Source organism: Cetorhinus maximus, chromosome 19 (genome assembly GCF_964194155.1).
Source record: "Cetorhinus maximus chromosome 19, sCetMax3.hap1.1, whole genome shotgun sequence".
In the NCBI taxonomy this organism is placed as follows: domain Eukaryota; kingdom Metazoa; phylum Chordata; class Chondrichthyes; order Lamniformes; family Cetorhinidae; genus Cetorhinus; species Cetorhinus maximus.
Window position 1 is genome coordinate 84,584,835 of NC_135897.1, and position 19,712 is coordinate 84,604,546.

General features: G+C 42.2%; 1 protein-coding gene across 1 annotated transcript in view; it reads left to right on the forward strand.

Annotated features, from left to right (window-relative positions):
* LOC144693984 (mediator of RNA polymerase II transcription subunit 12-like protein) overlaps positions 1-19,712 on the forward strand; it is a 590,784-nt gene that overhangs the window by 436,646 nt on the left and 134,426 nt on the right. The window contains exons 17-21 of the mRNA XM_078564267.1: positions 5,131-5,275; positions 5,414-5,532; positions 9,697-9,840; positions 12,565-12,728; positions 15,039-15,170. Coding sequence (XP_078420393.1) covers positions 5,131-5,275; positions 5,414-5,532; positions 9,697-9,840; positions 12,565-12,728; positions 15,039-15,170 — 704 coding nt within the window. The remainder of the gene's footprint in view (positions 1-5,130; positions 5,276-5,413; positions 5,533-9,696; positions 9,841-12,564; positions 12,729-15,038; positions 15,171-19,712) is intronic.

Below are 19,712 nucleotides of genomic sequence, written 5' to 3' on the forward strand. Positions count from 1 at the left end.
ATTTCAGCTTGTTCTTTCAATGCTACTTACGTAATATTTAATACTGGATTCTCACTCACATCAAATTCCCGTTTTAAAGTCTTCACTTTGCTAGAAGTTCACTTGCCCAGCTCATTCTGTGCTGTTACATATCTACCCACTAATAAATAATTTGTAGATACAATCCAGTTTAAATTGGCCAGTCAAGCCCCAACCACACATTATCTAATTAAAATCTAAATAACGACTTCCTTACAGTTGAATGACGGCTTGCATTTTTAAATTTGGTGAACTATGTCAAGTTTCAGTTTGATACAAAGGTACTTTCAGTGCTACTTACCCACTACTTAGCACTGAATTACCACTGAAAGCTGGGATGGATTCCTGTATAGAAGTTGGAGGCTGCTGGCTTTGCTATTTCTGGGTTGTTCTCCTTTACTGTTCCCATATATTTTATTACAACTCTAATGCTCATGTTGTAGTTTGAACGTTTTACTTAAAGCTATTTTTTTTTGAAACAGAAGAACCAGAAAGGAGATGAGAATTTTCGTTAAGAAAGTTATGCTGATCTGGAATGCGCTACCTGAAAAAATAACAGCTTCTGTCAGAACCTTCAAAAGGCAATCAAATGTATATTTAAGAATGATAGTTTTCAGGGGTATGGGAAAGGCAGCAAAAGATTAATTGGTGGCTCCTTTCAGAGAGCCAGCACAGGCATGATGGACCGAACGGCTGCCTCCTGTGCTATATGATTTTATTCAAATATGGGGTAAATGACATACTGGTTAGGCCTCACATTAAGTGCTCCAGATCCCCAGGGCATTTGTAGAGACTCCCCTGTTTCATTATTGTTAATGTTAAATGTTGGTTTGAGCGCAAGCAATTATAGGTGGCCCCTTAAAATATGCAAATAATAACTAAAATTATGAGCCTTTATAGACGACCCCTCATCAGTGTAGCCTGTATAAATTAGGCAATTGGTTAGATTCAGCTTAAGACAGGCAATCTGCAAGATGGAATTTGTAGCTGGAAGCTAATTTCCTGAAAGCTGTGCATATAAAATTAGTTAAACGTTAAAATCTATTCCCGATTTTAAATTAATTATTGGATTAAAATGAACCTTGAAACAAGTTCATTGTAGAATTAGAAAACACTTGACCATTCAAATTCGCAGTGTCAGTAACATCAGCTGTGAGTTGCATCATAATTTCTTCAGCATTTGTTATTTTTAATGCCAATTGTTAATTGCATTTACATATACCTTTTGATTATAGTTGCGAGGATCATAATTCATTTTTCCAGTCTTATAAAAGGACAAAGGAAATAGAATGCATTGTTTGTTTTTCTTTGCAATTCTTTGTTTTAATAGAGCCCAAGGTTTTAAGCTTTAAGATGTAGTTAAGTTGGCTTGAGATGGCTCAGACATGACCTCATTCTGAAAGAGGAATGGTTGGTTGTTTCCAATTTGACTTCATCCGCATTTTTGAATTGCTTTGTGCTAAAAAAGAAGTTAAAAAATTGCACAGCACTTCCACTCTTTTGTATGAATTGGAGAATTACTATAGTGATGGGAGAGTGCTGTCCAATAGAAATCACTGTCTAACCACATGCACTAATTTTAGCAGAAAACAACTTACACAAATGAAGAACATTTACCTGTATTATGTATATATACTTAAACATCTACCACTATTCAGTAATCAAGGAACTAAAGCACTTACTAATTTAAGAAAAAAACTCTGCCTTTCATCTTACTTTTTTGCCAGCAAACGCACAAAAATGTTTCACCGTGCGAACGAGTATTGAGATCATGTGCCCAACGACGATGCCTATTATTCATTTTATATTTGCTAATCAGTACTGCAGCTCACCTCAAACAAAAACAGAACATGCTGGAAAAACTCAGCAGGTCTAACAGCATCTGTGGAGAGAAAAACAGAGTTAATGTTTCGAGTCTGTATGACTCTTCTTCGGAGCTAAAAAGAAATAAAAATGTGATGAAATTTATACTGTTTAAGGGAGGTGGAGTGGGTGAAGCTGGATAGAAGGCCAGCGATAGGTGGGGGCAAAGGAGAGATTGACAAAGGTGTCATGAACAAAAGGACAAAGGGATGTTTATGGTGGTGGTACTGGCTAAAGGAGGTGCTGATAGTGTATTAAGGTCAGAAAGCAGAATGTGATGATAGCAGGACAAGGGTAAGCACTCTGGAAAGAGCAACATGAACAAGTGACAGGTGGCCCTTGTGGGGGTGGGGTGGGGGGAGGGGATGGTGGTGGGAAAAAGTATTGAAAATAGGATAAAAGATGGGGGTAAAACAATGAATAAAAATGAAAAATAAAAATAAGTGGATAAAAATAAAAATTTAAAAATGAAAATGAATATTGAAAAAAAAGGGATAAAAAGGGGGGTGAGGATGGAGGAGAGGATTCATGGTCTGAAGTTGTTGAACTCAATGTTAAGTCTGGAAGGCTGTAAAGTGCCTAACCGGAAGAAGAGGCGCAGTTCCTCCAGTTTGCGTTGGGCTTCACTGGAACATTGCAGCAGGCCAAGGACAGACATGTGGGCATGAGAGCAGGGTGGAGTGTTGAAATGGCAAGCGACAGGGAGGTCTGGGTCATGCTTGCGGACAGACAGTAGGTGTTCTGAAAAGCGGTCACCCAGCCTGCGTTTGGTCTCTCCAATGTCTGATCTCCTCAGTTCACCTCACCTAGGTTCTCAAATTAGCTAAAAAAAACAATTTCTATGACGTGAAAAATCTTACAGAAATGTGTGCTGGGTCTGACGTACCAACAACACTGGCATGAAGGATATGAGTGTTGGAGTCATTTCTTAATAGAGGCCTTTAAATGGTGTTTGATAGGGTAGGCATTAGGGAAGATATTCACACATGTGGGGGAGTCCAAAACCAGAGGGCATATAATTAAAAGACCCATCATTCAACCCAACCAGGAATTCAGGAGAAGCTTCTATTCTCAGAGAGTGGTTAGAATGTGGAACTTGCTACCACAAGGAGTAGTTGAGGTGAATAGCATAGATGCACTTAAGGGGATAAATACATGATGGTAAAAGAAATAAAAGGTTGTGCTGATGGGGCCAGATGAAGAGGGCTGGGAGAAGGCTGCTCATTTGGAGTATACACACCAGCATGGATCAGTTGGGCCAAATGGCCTGTTTCTGTGTTGAATATTCAATGCAAAAGGGAGGGTACCATTGATGGAAAGTGCTTCTCTTTTCTCCCTCTCCTGTGTGCCCTGCCAAGTTCAATATCTGTATAATGTGAAAAAAAGATGATTGTGTAATTTTGTTTCCAATAATTTTGCCTTTTCAAAGCTGAAAGCAGAACGTTGCAGGCTTATCTACGCGTAGCTTCATAGGGTATCAGGATTTAGGGCCATGTCATAGGTCTTGACACCAGTCAAGGGGTAGCTAAATTGGAAGTGTTAGCATCTGCTTCAGAATTTGAAGTTGTGGTATTTCAGATGGGGATCTTTTTTGCTCTAATGTATCCTCCTGGTAGTTGTCTGAATTTTACACAGGTGCAGTTGGATATTTTGTTAACACAGCTTTTGCGGGGACCGATGTTCTTTCTATTTCTGTCCACCGCACAAAGTGAACTGGGATTTCTTGAAGAGAAACACTACCTTATTTTTTAAGTTAAAACAGTATTGCACAATACAGTCAAACACAGACTACCGGAGTGCAAGAAGAAGGCCTACAAAGACCTTCTCAGGTCAGTTAAGAATGGGCAACCAGTGCTGGTCTTGCTAGCAATGCCACATCACAAGTACAAATCTTAAGGAAACGATCACTAGACATACCTGAAATACAATGGCCAGAACTCTTGTTTCCTCTTTTAAAGGCAAAAACTTTAATTTGATATGTTTTCTCCAGTCCTTCTTGTAATAGAATTAGAGAATGATACAGCCCATAGTGCCTATGCCAACTCTTTGATAGAACAATCTAATTAATTCCACTCCCCTGCTCTTTTTCCATAGTTTTGTAATTTTTTTTCCCTCGTTCGTATTATGGACTGAGAGAGAAGATGGGGCATGTGACCGGTTTACAGACCACAGCACCCTTACTGCTAGCTAACAGTTGTGAGCGCAGATAGAATGCTGGTTTCTGAGGTTTTTCTTTCCCTTCCTGCTTGATGCATCTGGCCACAGCTCTCTGTCTTCTTGAAAAACACAGCAGAAATTAGGGACCTGACATCCAGGGCAGCGTAAGCGTCGAACACCCCCACTCTCAACCCATTTCTTACTGCCCCCTAGTCTTGATAGAGTTGGCTTCAAGTACTGCTGGAAAAAGACATTTTGTTGAAGCTTTTCGTCTTGCATTCATCTGGGCAATCGCTAGAATACCAATGTCAGGGGAAGCAACAACTTTATACTGTATGAGTCGAGAGTGCTGATTGGTTGGCAAGTGGACTTTGATTGGTGGAGGCATTACCATGGAGAATGCACCAGTTGAAATTGCCTTTCAATTCTTGGCAGTTAACTGTGAGTCACCATTAACTGGTGCATTCTCCATGGCAACATCTCTACTAATCAGAGTCCGCTTGCAAACCAATCAGTATTCTCTAAGTAGTATAAAATTGTTGCTTCCCCCAACATTGGTGTTCTTGCGAATTGCCCTGGTGAGTGCAAGAAGAAAAGCTTCAACCAAATGTCTTTTTACAGCAATACCTCAAGTTCTGTATTACCAAACGACTAAGAGTTGGCTTCAGTCCAAAAGCACAAAGGGAATGCCTCTGCTAGAAGGTCAGAGGAATGATGGGCCCCTCTTTATTTAAATGTAATTGTGTTTGTTGCCCTCATTGCCTTTGTGTTACAATGCATAGAAAATTGGGAGAGCTGGTCATCTGCTAATCATCTGCTATTCTACCTTATTACTGCCAGGTAAAGTTATCTGGTTTTTTTCCCAGTAGCATCCTCCCAGAAGAAAATATTTTTAGACATTGACTTTCACAATTATGGGGTCTAATTTCCTTTGGTTCACTGCTTAACCTGTTTAAAGTATATGGATTATTGACAGTTGCGCACAAAGGGGTTTCATACGAAAATGCTAGGAGGTGGCAGTTAAATGCCAACATATCAGTTACCAGCACTGTTGTATGGGTTTAGTTAACATGCCATGCTTATTAATTACAGGATGAGACTTCAAGCCACGAATGCAATCAGCGAATTATTCTTCTCTATGGAGTGGGGAAGCAGAGGGATGAAGCCCGGCACCAACTGAAAAAGATTATCAAAGATATTCTGAAAATACTGAACAAGAAAAGCACAGCAGAAACCAGTGAGTCACGTTTTACTGACATTAGCAGCACTCTCAGTTTCGTACTGAACATTTTTTAAAAAATCCTTTGTATAACATTTTGCAGCATTTAATGAGTTTGTTCAATTAACGCGCTGTCATTATCTTCTGTTTGTGCAGCTGGCGATGAAGGACAAAAATCAAAGAGGACCAAACAGGAAACCCCTCTAACCCTAGAGACTATTTTTGCCAAACTTCAACAACTGTCCTATTTCGACCAACATCAGGTGACATCTCAGGTGCGGAGGTGCTGTTTTCTACTCTCACTGATGTGTTGGTGCTGTACCATCAACAGCAGGAGGTTTACCATTAACACCAGGGAGTTTTTATTGACTTTGTTTACATACGCTCTGTTATTTTGCTGTCTTAGTTAGCATGTATTGGTCAGCCTCAAAACGTTTGAGTTCTGGAGTTTTTCTCCTGTATTTGGCACAACTAGAAAATTTTTTTTCGAACACCCAACACAAGTTCGGATGCAAACTGCCCGTGATTTTTTTCTGTCCTGGGCCACTGAAATGGAACATCTGGAACCAAATGAGCATTACAAACAAAACCACAAGTCGACAAATTCACAACCACCTGGTCACCGACTCCCTACCTTTTGCCAAGCCCAGAACTGCTGACAGATAAGGAAATTAGGATTCCTGGCAATATTATAAACTTATTGAAAGCCTTAACTCTTACCTCCACACCATAAGGTAGAAAGTGTGTATGGAATACTGTCCCTGCTGCTTACACCATTTATATTTATTGCAGCATAAAATTGCAGGCCTCTGGAGATAGAACATGGGAGTGGGTCTGATTGAGTAGCTCTTTCAGGCACAATGGGCTGAATGGCCTCCTTCTGTGCTAGTCATAAGGTTCTATGACTTCCCATTGGGCAAATGGCACTAACTATTTGGCTATTTTCATTGAATTCGATTACAGCAGCATCACTTATAAACAAATTTAGCAGGCTGGCTATCTCGGAGCGATTTAGCATGCTTTTCGCGTCTTGTTAAAATGCAGTTAAGTGCTGCTAACGATTTACCTAAGTGCCTTGGAGGGGTACTGACCATCCCTTTGTCTGTTTTTAATGCTCGAGGAATAGCCGTGTGAAATTTGTCTCCAGTTTCTGACTGCTATGATTATTAACTGTGGAGTCTGATTCAAGCAGATTGATCCATGCAGGCAATCCGTTGGTTTCCATTTGAATAAATCATTATCCCATTTGAGATTGAATAAACATCATGCAGTACAGTCCCGGACACTTTATGGCCAGTTTAGGGATTCTTGGCCCTTACCTGGGCACAAGGAAGTCTGAAGGATTTAGCGCCCACTGCATATAGCAGTGTATGTACTTAATTTTTGAATTGCTATTTACATTTAACCAATATGCAGTGGCCCCACACAAAAATCTTAAAGTCCAGATTAAACCTGGATGGCTGAGAGCATTCCAGTCAGTGTTTGTGAACAAACCTTGCAATCCAAATACTGTATTTTAAAAAAAAAGATTTAGTACACACTACAAGCCCTTGTTACAGTTCAGGTCAACATGCATGTATAGATGCATACAAATTAGGAGCAGGTGTAGGACACTTGGCCCTTCGAGCCTGTCCTGCCACTCAACAAGATCATGGCTGATCTAATTTTAACGTCAACTTCACATTTCTGCCTACCCCGATAACCTTTAACCCCCTTGCTTATCAAGAATCGATCTTACTTCTGCCTCAAAGATAATCAAAGACTCTGCCTCAACCACCTTTTGAGGAAGAGCATTCCAAAGTCTCACAAACCCCTGAGAGAAAAAGTTTTCCTCATCTCTTTCTTAAATGGGTGACCCCTTATTTTTGAACAGTGACCCCCTAGTTCTAGATTCACCCACAAGAGGAAATATCCTTTTCCACATCCACCCTGTCAAGTCCCCTCAGGATCTTATATGTTTCCATCAAATCGCCTCTTACTCTTCTAAACTCCAGTGGATAAAAGCCTAACCTGTCCAACCTTTCCTCAAGACAATCCATCCATTCCAGCCATTAGTCTAGTAAACCTTCTCTGAAAAACTTTCAATGCATTTACATCTTGCCTTAAATAAGGCAACCAATTCTGTACACAGTACAGATGTGGCCTCAACAACAGCCTGTATAACTGAAGCCTACCTCCATACTTTTGTATTCAATTCCCCTTGCAATAATCAATAATATTCTATTAGCTTTGCTAAATTACTTGCTGTACCTTCATACTAGCCTTTTGCGATTCACGCACTAGGACACCCAGATCCCTCTGCACCTCAGTGCTCTGCAATCTCACACCATTTAGATAATATGCTTCTTTTTTATTCGTCCTGCCAAAATGGACAACTTCACATTTTCCCACATTATACTCCATTTGCCAGATCTTTGCCCACTCACCTAACTTACCTATATTCTTTTGTAGCCTGCTTATGTCCTCTTCACAACTCACTTTCCTACCTATCTTTGTGTCATTAGCAAATGTAGCAACAATACCATCGGTCCCTTCATCCAAATCATTTATATACATTGTAAAGAGTTATGGCCCTAGCACTGATCCCTATGGCACACCACTCTTCACACCCTGCCAACCAGAAAATGACCCATTTATGCCTACTCTCTGTTTCCTGTTCACTAGCCAATCTTCTATCCATGCCAATGTTACCCCCCCCCACCCCCAAACACCATGAGCTTTTATTTTCCACAATAACCTTTGATGAGGCACCTATCAAATGCCTTCTGAAAATCTAAGTACAGCACATCCACCAGATCTCCTTTATCCACAGCACTTGTTACTTCTTCAAAGAACTCAAATAAATTGGTTAAACATAGAAACATAGAAAATAGGAGCAGGAGTAGGTCATTCAGCCCTTGGAGCCTCCTCCGTCATTCAATATGATTATGGCTGATCTTTTATTTCATTGCCATACTCCCGCTCTCTCCCCATATCCCTTGATGTCTTTATAGCCTAGAAATCCGACTGTTTCCTCTTTAAATATATTCAGTGATTTGCACTCCACAGCTCAGATATATTCAGTGATTTGCCCTCCACAGCCTTCTGTGGTAGAGAATGCCACAGGTTCACCACCCTCTGAGTGAAGATGTTTCTCCTCATCTTTGTCCTAAATGGCCTACCCCGTATCCTGAGACTGTGGCTGCTTGTTCTAGACCCCCCAGCCATTATTTCATGGTTTCAGCATGATTTCACTTTCACAAAACCATGTTGACTCTGCCAGATTACCTTGAATTTATCTAACATCTTTATAATGTCTTTAATAATAGCTTCTAACACTCTCCCTATGACAACTGTTAAGCTAACTGGCTTATAGTTTCCTGCTTTCTGTTCCCTCCCTTTTTGAATAAAGGAGGTACATGAGCCAGTTTCCAATCTAATGGAACGTTCCCTGAATCTAGTGAATTTTGCAAAATTAAAACCAACGCATTAGCTATCTCAAGATAAAAGCAAAGTACTGCCGATGCTGGAAATCTGAAATAAAAACAGGAAATGCTGGAAAAACTCAGCAGGTCTAACAGCATCTGTGGAGAGAAAGACCGAGTTAACATGTTGACTCCGCGTGACTCTTCTTCAGCATTTTTTGCATTAACAATCTCACTAGCCACTTATTTTAAGACCCTAGGATGAAATTCATCAGGACCCATTCATTGACACACCAGGCTACATTTGCACACAAATTGAGCTTCTATTTGTTTGTACAGAAAATTTATCAATGCTGCTGACTGTAGTTGCTGATGGTGGGAATTGTGTTTGTGTGGACCTGCCTCTTTACATGAAGCTGTATCTTGAGGAATGGTTTTGGAATCCCAGTGTATTGGTCTCTTGATTTCTGATACAAAGAGCACATAAAGAGTTACCCCCTCCCTAGAGTACTCTTGTGAAAATAACGGATGTTTCTTTAAATACCTCTGGTTCTGTAGACTTGCCAGAACTATCACTTCACATCAGAGCTTTGAGATCTTCATGCATATGGATATGTACACATATTGAAATAGCAAAAGTCTCCTTGCTCTGGCAACAGGAGCCTTTCAATGTAGTAGAGATTATGGGAGATGAAGCACTTTTTATTTAATACTGATTTAGCCAAGGTTTTTTTTTGATATGTGACTATTAAAATGAAATCAAGCAACTGGCTCCAGTGAAAGCTTGGCTGTTTAACCTTTTTGAAGAGTTGGTGTTGCTGTCTGCTTAATTCAGTTCTGCAGAAACCTTTCATGTAGTGTTCCAAAGACTGGATTACAGTAAGAAAGTTCTTGTATATCCTACTGTTGGAGCCAGAGGTCCCTGCTGTATAAACAATCTGGAAAGATTTAGAGCTGTACTAATCCTCAAGTACTGGAAATGCAATTTTACACTTTGGAGGGGGAAAGAAACATTAATTTTAAATGTCCTTTCAGATTTCCAGTAATGTCCTGGAACAAATCACCAGCTTTGCCTCAGGAACTTCATACCATCTGCCTTTGGCTCACCACATCCAGCTCATCTTTGATATGATGGAGTGTGCCCTTAATATCAATGGTCTTATTGACTTTGCTATCCAGGTAAGATTGCACTAACAAGCCTGTAATGTGTTTTGGAGTGCTTCGAGAATAACCCAAGGGCTTGGGACAAAATTATAAGACACTTGAACTTTATTTTGGTCATTAAGAATATGTCACCCAGCTCCCCAGACTGTGAACAGCTGTGATCAAACACACTCTCATCCACTTGTTAGCCGTCACATAATTACTTGCTCAGTAGATTCCCATTTTTCTCTCTTTTATCTCAGTACAGAGGGTCTGGGATTTGGAAATGCTCCCCATGAATATAGCCATGAGAGTTGGTTTTAATTAAAAGTGGTGTTAATTTGGCATGTATAACCCACATGATTTATGCTGAATAGCTAAAGGCACTGGTGCTAAAATGAAGGCTTACCTTGTTGTGGCTGCCATTCATTCCATGATACCCTATTCGATACTTTGCTTGACCACAGTCCTAATGGAAACAAAATGTATTATCTTTCAAGTGAGACATTAAACGGAGGCCCCATCTGCCCTTCCTGGTGAATGTAAAAGGTCGCACGGTAGGTACTGTTCCAAAGACGAGCAGGGGAATCCTGGCCAACATTTATCCCTCAACCGACATTACTGAAAGCAAGTTATCTGGTCATTATCACAGTGCTGCTTGTGGGAGCTTGCTGTGCGCAAGTTGGTTGCCCTTTTTTTTCCCACATTAAAGCAGTGGCAACACTTCTAGCTTGCTTGATTGGCTGTAAAGCACTTTGGGATGCTCTGAGGACATGAAAGGTGCTGTATAGGTTCAATTTCGTTTTTTTCTTTATCGGGCTGGTTTTATCATTACAACTAAAAGGTGAGCTACACCCCATTGTAAACGGGTATCCACCATTTTACTTCGCCATAAGCCAGAAAGACCTTCTCAGCATGTTGTTCAAAGGGCAGACTGTTGAATTCTCCTGACTGTTGGTTGATTTTTGGAATCCACCCAGTGGATACATATCGATTCAAGACTTCCATTGTTTTAACTCATATCTTAAACAGGTCTGTTTCATACATTTATAGTTTCCACACATTTTTGAAGGCTCAGTCAGTTTATTTTATAAAGCGGGTTGCTGAGGGAAAACCCTGACTAGGTGCCAGAGGCAATAAGGTTCTCGTTTTTGTCAAATGTTTCCTTTCAGTTTTGCTCACCATTATTGTTTTGGAACAAAATCACATCCCTCTGCATTATTTTCCCTCCATTTTCCTCATTTTCCCTTTCCTGTGCTGAAGGAATGACTTTTGCTGGGTAACAATTCCACAGATCCCAGCAGACCTGCAGCATCACATGACCTTTGCATATCCAGAAGCCATGGCTGTTCAGCATCAACAGACTATTGGACAGCACAGGAAACAGGCCTAGTGAAATCCTGATCTCGACAAGCTTTCGTCCGTACAGACTTTTCAGCAAGTTGCTGAACAGTGATAAGTAGTGAGAGCCCTGGATGATGCTGTTTTACTTCATTCCCTGCCCAATCTAGGCCAAGTGTCATAATGCCACAACTACTGAGGCTCAAATCAGCCAGTGCGTGCTGAGCTGTCCATTAAACCTGTCACCTTTCGGCATGTGTGAATTAGTGGCACAAATAACTATCAGTGGAATGTCGTCAACAATGGAACATCATTAAACCACCCAAAATTGTTAGTTTCTGCTCTCTTACATCCAGTGTATGCAATCATATGTACAGAAAGAGGCCATTCAGCCCATCATGCCTGTGCCGGCCCAAGAAACAGCTATTCAGTTATCCCTCTCCTTGGGCAAATATTTCTTTCTCGTGTATGTACGGACCGTATATTGTTGGAACTGCTTTAACCACCCTTTAAGGCAGTGCATTCCAGAATGTCGGAATTCAATGCATAAAACAAATTCCTCATCTTACCTCTGATGCTTTTGCCAATCTTCTTAAGTCTGTGTCCTCTGATTACTGATCCTTCTGCTGTTGGAAAGAGCTTCTCCATATTTAAACTATCAAAACCCCTCCTAATAAATTTTAACTTCTCTGCCAAACCTTCCCCTTCCCTTCTCTGATCTAACGCAAACAATCCCAACTTCTGTTGAAAAGTGAAGTCCCTCATCCCTGGTACCATTCTAGTAAGTTGCCGCTATGTCCCCTCCCAGGCCTTGATGTCCTTTCTGAAGTGTGATGCCCAGAATTGGACACAGTACGCCAGCCTTTTTTTAATTAATTCACGGGATGTAGGCATTGCTGGCTGGGCCAGCATTTATTGCTCATCCCTAATCGCCCTTGAGAAGGTGTTGGTGAGCTGCCTTCTTGAACCGCTGCAGTCCATGTGGTGTAGGTACACCCGCAGTGCTGTTAATGAGGGAGTTCTAAGATTTTGACCCAGCGACAGTGAAGGATATATTTCCTAGGCAGGATGGAGAGTGGCTTGGAGGAGAGCTCCCAGGTGGTGGTGTTCCCATGTGCCTGCTGCCCTTGTCCTCATAGATGGTTGTAGTCGTGGGTTTGGAAGGTGCTGTCTAAGGAGTCTTGGTGAGTTTCTGCAGTGCATCTTTTATATGGTACACATTGCCACTGTACGTCGGTGGTGGAGGGAGTGAATGTTTGTGGATGTGGTGCCAGTCAAGCGGGGCTGCTTTGTCCTGGATGGTGTCAAGCTTCTTGAATGTTGTTAGAGCTGCACTCATACTTGAGGCCCGACCAATAATTTACAAATGTTTAGTCTGTGCTAATGATCTGATCTTGTGTGTTTTATTTAACGTTTCAGTTGCTGAACGAACTGAGTGTAGTGGAAGCGGAGTTGTTGCTGAAATCCTCGAGCCTGGCTGGGAGCTACACCACGGGATTGTGCCTCTGCATTGTGGCCGTTCTACGACGCTACCATTCTTGTCTTGTGCTCAACCCTGACCAGACAGCGCAAGTGTTTGAAGGGTGAGGAGTGATGCTTGAACTTTAATACATCCAGGCTTTTGCAGGCTCATGGTAAAGTTGTTTGCAGTGGTCAGGGTGAAGTTTAGTTCATTATAACTGAGTTTGTACTATTGATCAGACCATCACTGAGCGTGAACTGCACAATTAACACTAGAGCGCAGTAATCATACAATGGGACATTTCCAAAGTCTTTCATCAGGATTGCATCTACCCTATGCTTTTTATAACCTCTGATACTGGTAAATGGTAACCGTGCATAATTTATACACTTGTTAGACCTCTCTGTTCTAGCTGATTGCTGCCCTCTTAACTTCCTGCTCTAAAACCCCCGATTTGTTATTGCCTCCTAATTTCCTGCCAACTCTCTTTCCACATCCTGTCTGAATGGTTTGCTCCTATCTCATCACATCAAGATGATCAGCCTGGTCAACATTACCACTGACATCCTATATGATTACATCCATGGTGTCTTAACTTTTTGTGGCCTTTGATGCCGTCCACCAATCCTCTCCTCCGAGAAAATCATCTCTCATGGTTTCGTGCCAATCTGCACCAAAGCAGCCAGATTGTCACTGATGGCTTGGCTGGTGTGCCCTAAGCTCTCTTCTTGGTCCATTCTGTTCTTAATTCGTATGCTCCTGACACCCAGTTTTAATTCCCTACTATCACTCCGGACTCTGCAATTGTTTCTCTATTGTTTGGAGACCAGTACGTCATTGGCTGCCACAAATTCCAGCTTATTGACAATTAAAATAATGACATGATCTGTTGGCATACGCCAGAAGCTCTACACCTTAATCCTGAGTCTGTCTTCTCATTCAAACTGTCTGTATGTCATTGTTGGAATCTGCATCCCTGTTCTCGTCACTCAATGTTCCCTGCACGGGCCTCCAGAACTCCACTCTACTAGATTCATCTGGAATGGTTCCCACGTCTTATTTACCAACATCTGCTCATTTGTCCTCACTGATTATCATCTGGCTCACCATCTGCCAAACCTATTAATTTCACAAAGTTCATCCTAATTCTTCACAGCCCCACTCGCCCCTTTGCAACCTCCTTTTGTCCTACATTGCAGCTCACATACTTAACTCTCCTGCTCTTGGGTTTTATGCGTCTTCCCTTGCGCTCTTAAGCCTGCATGCCGCTGAACTCTGGAATCCTCTTCCTTAAGCCCTAATGTCCTAAAACATTGCTTGTTTCTTTCAAAATCTCCCCAAATTCTAACCTCTTTGACCACCCCCTTTTGGTCACATCCTTTAACCCATCTCCCAATCACTACCTGGTGTTCTATCCCTTCCTCATTTTCTCTTTTAAGTGATGAACATTCGGGATGTTTTGTTATATTAAAGGTGCTATGTGAGTTGTTGGTATACCACCATCCCCAACAATCAATGCTGAGTGTGGAAATGACCTATTTCAGAGCCCAGCCTTAAGAACTGTAAGAAAATGGTAGCTCTAATTGCGAAAGTAAGTGACTGATGCATACAGTGGGAGGCAGAATTTTGTGCATGAATATTTCCGACAAGCCTTGTCTAACATTGCAGCGCATTTCAAAGTCACCCACTGTTTGCATTTGAATCTATTCTGACAGACGACCAGGTGCTATACAAATGGAAGCTTCCCGGACAACAGGCAGCACATTTTAAAATTAGTGACCTGGTGGTAGCAGAGTGACCACATGTGCTGCAGTCCTGGGTGTTTTGGCTGCCGTACTCTGGTCTCTGTGTAGACCAGTTGAAGCTGGGTTTGGGGGTTGACCTGAAAACACCATGCCAGCACCAGGCAGACCCTGGGAGCAGAATGTTGGGTACATCTTGTGTGTTGTTCTGCCTTGTCGTAATCGTCTCCTAAACCAGAGGGCACACTGATGAACAGTAAACTGGCTCAAGGGGGAGAATTTAATTATAACCCTCCAGTCGTGGAACAGATAGGGCAGTTGCAATGCGGTTTTTGCATATTACTGTCCACCGACGTCAATGAAGAGAATTATAGATGTGCTGTAAAACCAGCAGTTCACTCAATTCCATGGGGTTCATGCAGTGCAAGTTGGGTTAAAATTGAGTCCGACAGCCATTGAGTCTGGCAGGGCCTAGAATGAAGTTGTCATTGGTCAACTTTGGGAGGGGGATGGATAAGGGTGTATCTCCTTCGCTATCAGTTCAATGGAGGTCAGGTCACTTATACTTGGGGATGCTGCCACTGACTGAAACCCTCAAGTCTGCAATTAATGGCTCTCCAGTAAAGTCTGTTTCTTTCATCCTGCTGTCTGATCCTTCCAACTTCCTTTCTGTATCCTCTCTCTTGCAGGCTATGTGGGGTAGTAAAGCATGTTGTCAATCCTTCAGAATGCTCCTCTCCCGAAAGATGCATTCTGGCCTACCTGTATGACCTTTATGTATCTTGCAGCCACTTAAGAAGCAAGTTTGGTGACCTTTTCAGGTGAGTACTTGTGCTCCAGAATCCAAAAAGTTCCTTTCTGGGGCAACTGGCTGATCTCTTCAGATATAAGAAAACATTTCCTCAGTTAATATTTATTCAGCACCAAACATAACTTCAAGATTCTGAATAAAATGAGTGAAACAGAGATGCACGGCAGCCTGGTTATAATATCCAAATAATAATTGTTTTTGTTGATGGAGGTTTCTGTTCTGACAGTTGTTATAAATAGAATCTTAATGCAAGTGGTTTTCAATTAAGTCATATTTATTTCGATAAGTGTGTTGACATATTTAAGGATAGTGGAACTTGAGAACTCTTGTGTGATACCTGAGCTGTGTTGATTGTTTAAAGAGTGACTCCTGTGAAGGGTTAGGTGGGGTCAGAGCCCCAGTAGTTGGATTTTCACCTACAGTTCATCACATACAGAGTTTGAATATTGTTGAAAAGAGAGATGTGTTGTCGAAGCTTTTTGTCTTGCACTCAGGACAAATGCAAGAATGCCAAATTTCAAAGAATCACAACAATTTATACTACAGGAGAAAAGGGTGCTGATTGGTTGGCAAGTCGACTCTAATCGGCCGAGGGGTTTCCGTGGAGGAAGTGAAAGGAAACTACAGGGTCTCCAAACTCTGGTGTAATTTAAAAAAGGTGCAAGGCTTAAACATATTCCATGTTTGCAGAGAATGGGGCCCTGTGTATGAATGTATGTCGCTTCTAGGAAGCGTAAATGAGATAAGTTACGAGCCCGATGATGACTGATCATCTTAAATTGGTTGCTACTGTAGCAATTAGTGCACTCAGGATTGTTCAACAAGTGCTGCCCAATCGCAGAATCACATCTAACGGTGGAAGTTTTGCTTTGGGTCTTGCAAGCGCGGGCTGGTTGAGTAGGTTCTGTACTCTGCCTATTACAAACAACCAAAGGAACATGCAGCTTATTTCGATCAGCCAACCATTGTGAGGTACGGCCTAAGCTTCAGCAACATGTCTCCCTTTTCAAAAATATTCAAGTTCTGTGTCACCAAGCGACAGTTTACATACTGAGTTCCTCAATTGATTGTGCACCTTTGGGGTACCTCAAACCAAAGATGGGAACTTCTTTACTCATTGACTACAGAGAGAGCTTTGAGACACCCTAGGGTGATGAAAGACTTTGTATCATTGCAAGCCTTTCTTTCTTCTCCCACCTGGTATGTGTTGCAAAGCGGCATAAAAACCTTCAGTCGACAAACAGTTACTCATAATCCTTTGTGATTAATTTTGAATGGGGGCCTGGTCTGTTGCACACCCTTCCGAGAAGATCACAATTAATTGCTCACAATTAATGTGCTAACTGGAGCCCCTCCACACTGGCTCTGTTTAGACCTTCCAAATTTCCTATCTTTCATTTCCTAGTGGACTCAGAAATTCCAGGGAATCTGCCCAAAATGTCTGAGGTTACAATTTGCGATTGTGACATTTTTTTGTTGTGGTTGTTGAGTTCTGTTTTCAAGCTGTGTGTGTTAATGAGACTCTGCAGAGTCTAATTTGACATTTTAGATTGGAAACATCAGCCCAGGACACTAGGAATGATGTGACGTTGAAACAGGGTCAAAACAATGCTCTGCAGTTCCCTTGTTTCCACAGGTCATATTTATTATTCCGCCGTCTCCTAATACTTCTAGGTCTGTCCTTTCAAAGCAGGTTTACATCTTGTTTGTTTTTAGATCGTTTTTTTTAAAAGCCATCTCCAAAAAGATATTTGCATACCATATGTTTTCTGAAGGGAGCCAGATATCTCCCTAGGCTATTTTGGAATTGGCTACTACAAGATCAGTAGAGTGACCTAGGGTGAACTGTCTGTTAATGATCCCTCCCCCTTCCCCATCCACCCCTCCCTCCCTCCCACTCTCCCCCTCCTCTCCCTCTCTCTTCCCCCCTCTCTCTTCCCCCCTCTCTCTTCCCCCTCTCTCTTCCCCTCCCTCTCTTCCTCTCTCTCCCCCTCTCACCCTCATCCCCCCCTCTCTCCTCGCCCTCTCTCTTCCCCTCTCTTTCTCTCCCTTTCTCTCTTCCCCCTCTCTCTTCACCTCTCTCTCTCTTCTCTCTCCCCCCTCCTCCCCCTTCTCTCTCTCTCCTCCTCTTTCCTTCTCTCTATCCTCCTCTCTCTCTCCTCCTCTCTCTTCACCTCTTTCTCTCTTCTCCTCTCTCTCTCTTCTCTCTCTCTCTTTTCTTCTGTCTCTCTCTCTCTCTCTCCTTATCTTTCTCTTTCTCTCTATCTCTTCTATACCCCCCCCAATTTTCTATGTTGAGGTTGTACCTCAATTTCATTTATCTCTCTTCTGAGAAATTACAGCGAGGTTAACACCTGGGGAAGCCAGGTATAAATCTTTGGCATATACCTTCACATTACATTTCATTGAGATACTAACCCTCCACATTGTGAGGACAAATTTTGTTATAGTTTTCGATTTTTTGTTGGTCTTACGCATCCTCTGACAGGTTGGAGGCAGGTTTACTGATCACTCAAGTTTTCTCGCTATTGTGAAGTAATAACATATCCTAATCTCTTATTGTGAATCTTCTGAAACACCATAAGCCAGGGGTTCCCAAACCAGAGGTCATGACCCCCCCCCCCCACCCCCAGTGGGGTCACGGGACGGGATTTTGGGGTTGCGAGATCTGAGGCCGTAATGGTGGCCGTGGAATGGTGACTCTGTTGTGAAAGTCCTGGGACTGGCTCCGAGGACCCAGGGTACGCTCGCCTGGTTTTTTTTGCTCTAACCCGCAGCTCGCTGGGAGGGGAGAGGAGGGAACGAGGTTCGCACAGGCATCTTCAGTGCCTGTATCAGCATGCCTGATTTTTTTGTTTTGGCTGGAGGGGAGAGGAATGAACCTCCAAGTGACCCCCATGCATGACAGGGTCATGGCAACCAAAGGGCATCCCAATTGGAAGATCAGTAAGTGCGGGAGAGAGGTCATGCTGCAATTGGAGGAAAGTTTCCGAACAACTCATTGGCACGGTGCTTCCCTAACCTGGAGCTGAACAGGCTGAGAGTCATCTTGATAATTACCAGCTTCTTACAGTTTACACCAGGGACAAATTTTTGTGCAGAGCTGACTTAGGCCCAGCGAGTAACACGTTCACAAAATAGTTTAAATTTTAAAACACAGATTTTTGTTTGTCTAAAATTTGTGTGAACTTTAATGATGAAACATTGAAACTTACTATCCTACTGCTTTGTTTTACTTTGCAACCCCCCCCCGCCCCCCCAACCCCGGGGTCACACCAAGTTTGAGGTGGTAAAATGGGATACTGGGAAACAGTTTGGGAAGCACCACCGTAGGAGCAAAAAGAGTTTTGTTTGCGCGTTTGTGTACATGGTGCATCTTATAATGTATTTTTAAAAGTGTTTTTATAAATTGGGTGCACACTATTATGTACATTTGTGTGCACAAGCCTGAACAAAGTCTTTTACTCGACCTTCTGATACTGGAATCCCTCTATTATTTCTCCTTTTTCTTTCTGATGCTAAGTGCAAGCAAGGCCTTCATCGATTCTACTTTCCAGTTAATGGTTAGGTGTGTACGGTGATATTCACCATTGTAATTTTATTGGATTTGCCATTGTTTTCCCAGAAGGAAAAAACAGTAAAAACTGGGGAATAAGAATTATGATCCGGACTGGTCTTGTATACCTTAAAATGGAACACCAGTAAAAACTGGGGGATAAGAGTACTGATCCGGACTGTTTTTTCCTTCTGGGTTAATGCACAGCAATGGAACAGGGAGGGAATTTTCATTTTCCTGTCCTTTCAGTCTTGTCTTTCTGCTGTTGCCTTACTCCTTTTTAACCCTGTGACATGTGTGCAGTAAAATATCTTTCTTTGGTTTATCCATTCATGTGTTATGGGTGTCGCTGGCAAGAGGAGCATTTATTGACCATCCCTAAAGGGAGACAGTAGCGTAGCGGTCATGTCACTAGAATCGTAATCCAGAGGCCCAAACTAATGCTTTGGGGACATGAGTTCAAATCCCACCACGGCAGTTGGTGGAATTTAACTTCAATAATAAATCTGGAATTGAAAGCTAGCCTCAGTGAGGTGACCATGAAACTATCATTGAGTGTCATAAAAACCCAGGAATCCTACCATCCATACCTGGTTTGGTCTACATGTGACTGCAGACCCGCAGTCATTTGGTTGACTCTTAACTGCCCTCTGAAATGGCCCTAGGGCAATAGGGATGGGCAACAAGTGCTGGCCTTGCCAGCGATGACCAAATCCCATGGTAGAATAAAGCAAAATTACCCTTGGGAAATTGCTCTTGAGCTGCTGTAGCCTGTGTGGTTAAATGAACATCGATCCTGTTCCAGGATTTTGACCCATCGACAAGCGTTTAAGGCACAGCAGTATGATTCCAAGTCAAGATGGTGTGTGATTCGCACCTCCCTTAGTACCCTGGATGTCCCCCAAACTCCCTTTAAGGGATACCCACCAACAAATTGACTTCTTTCATGGTCACATTTACAGCAAAAGAAACCACTTACCAATTGTTAATGGGATA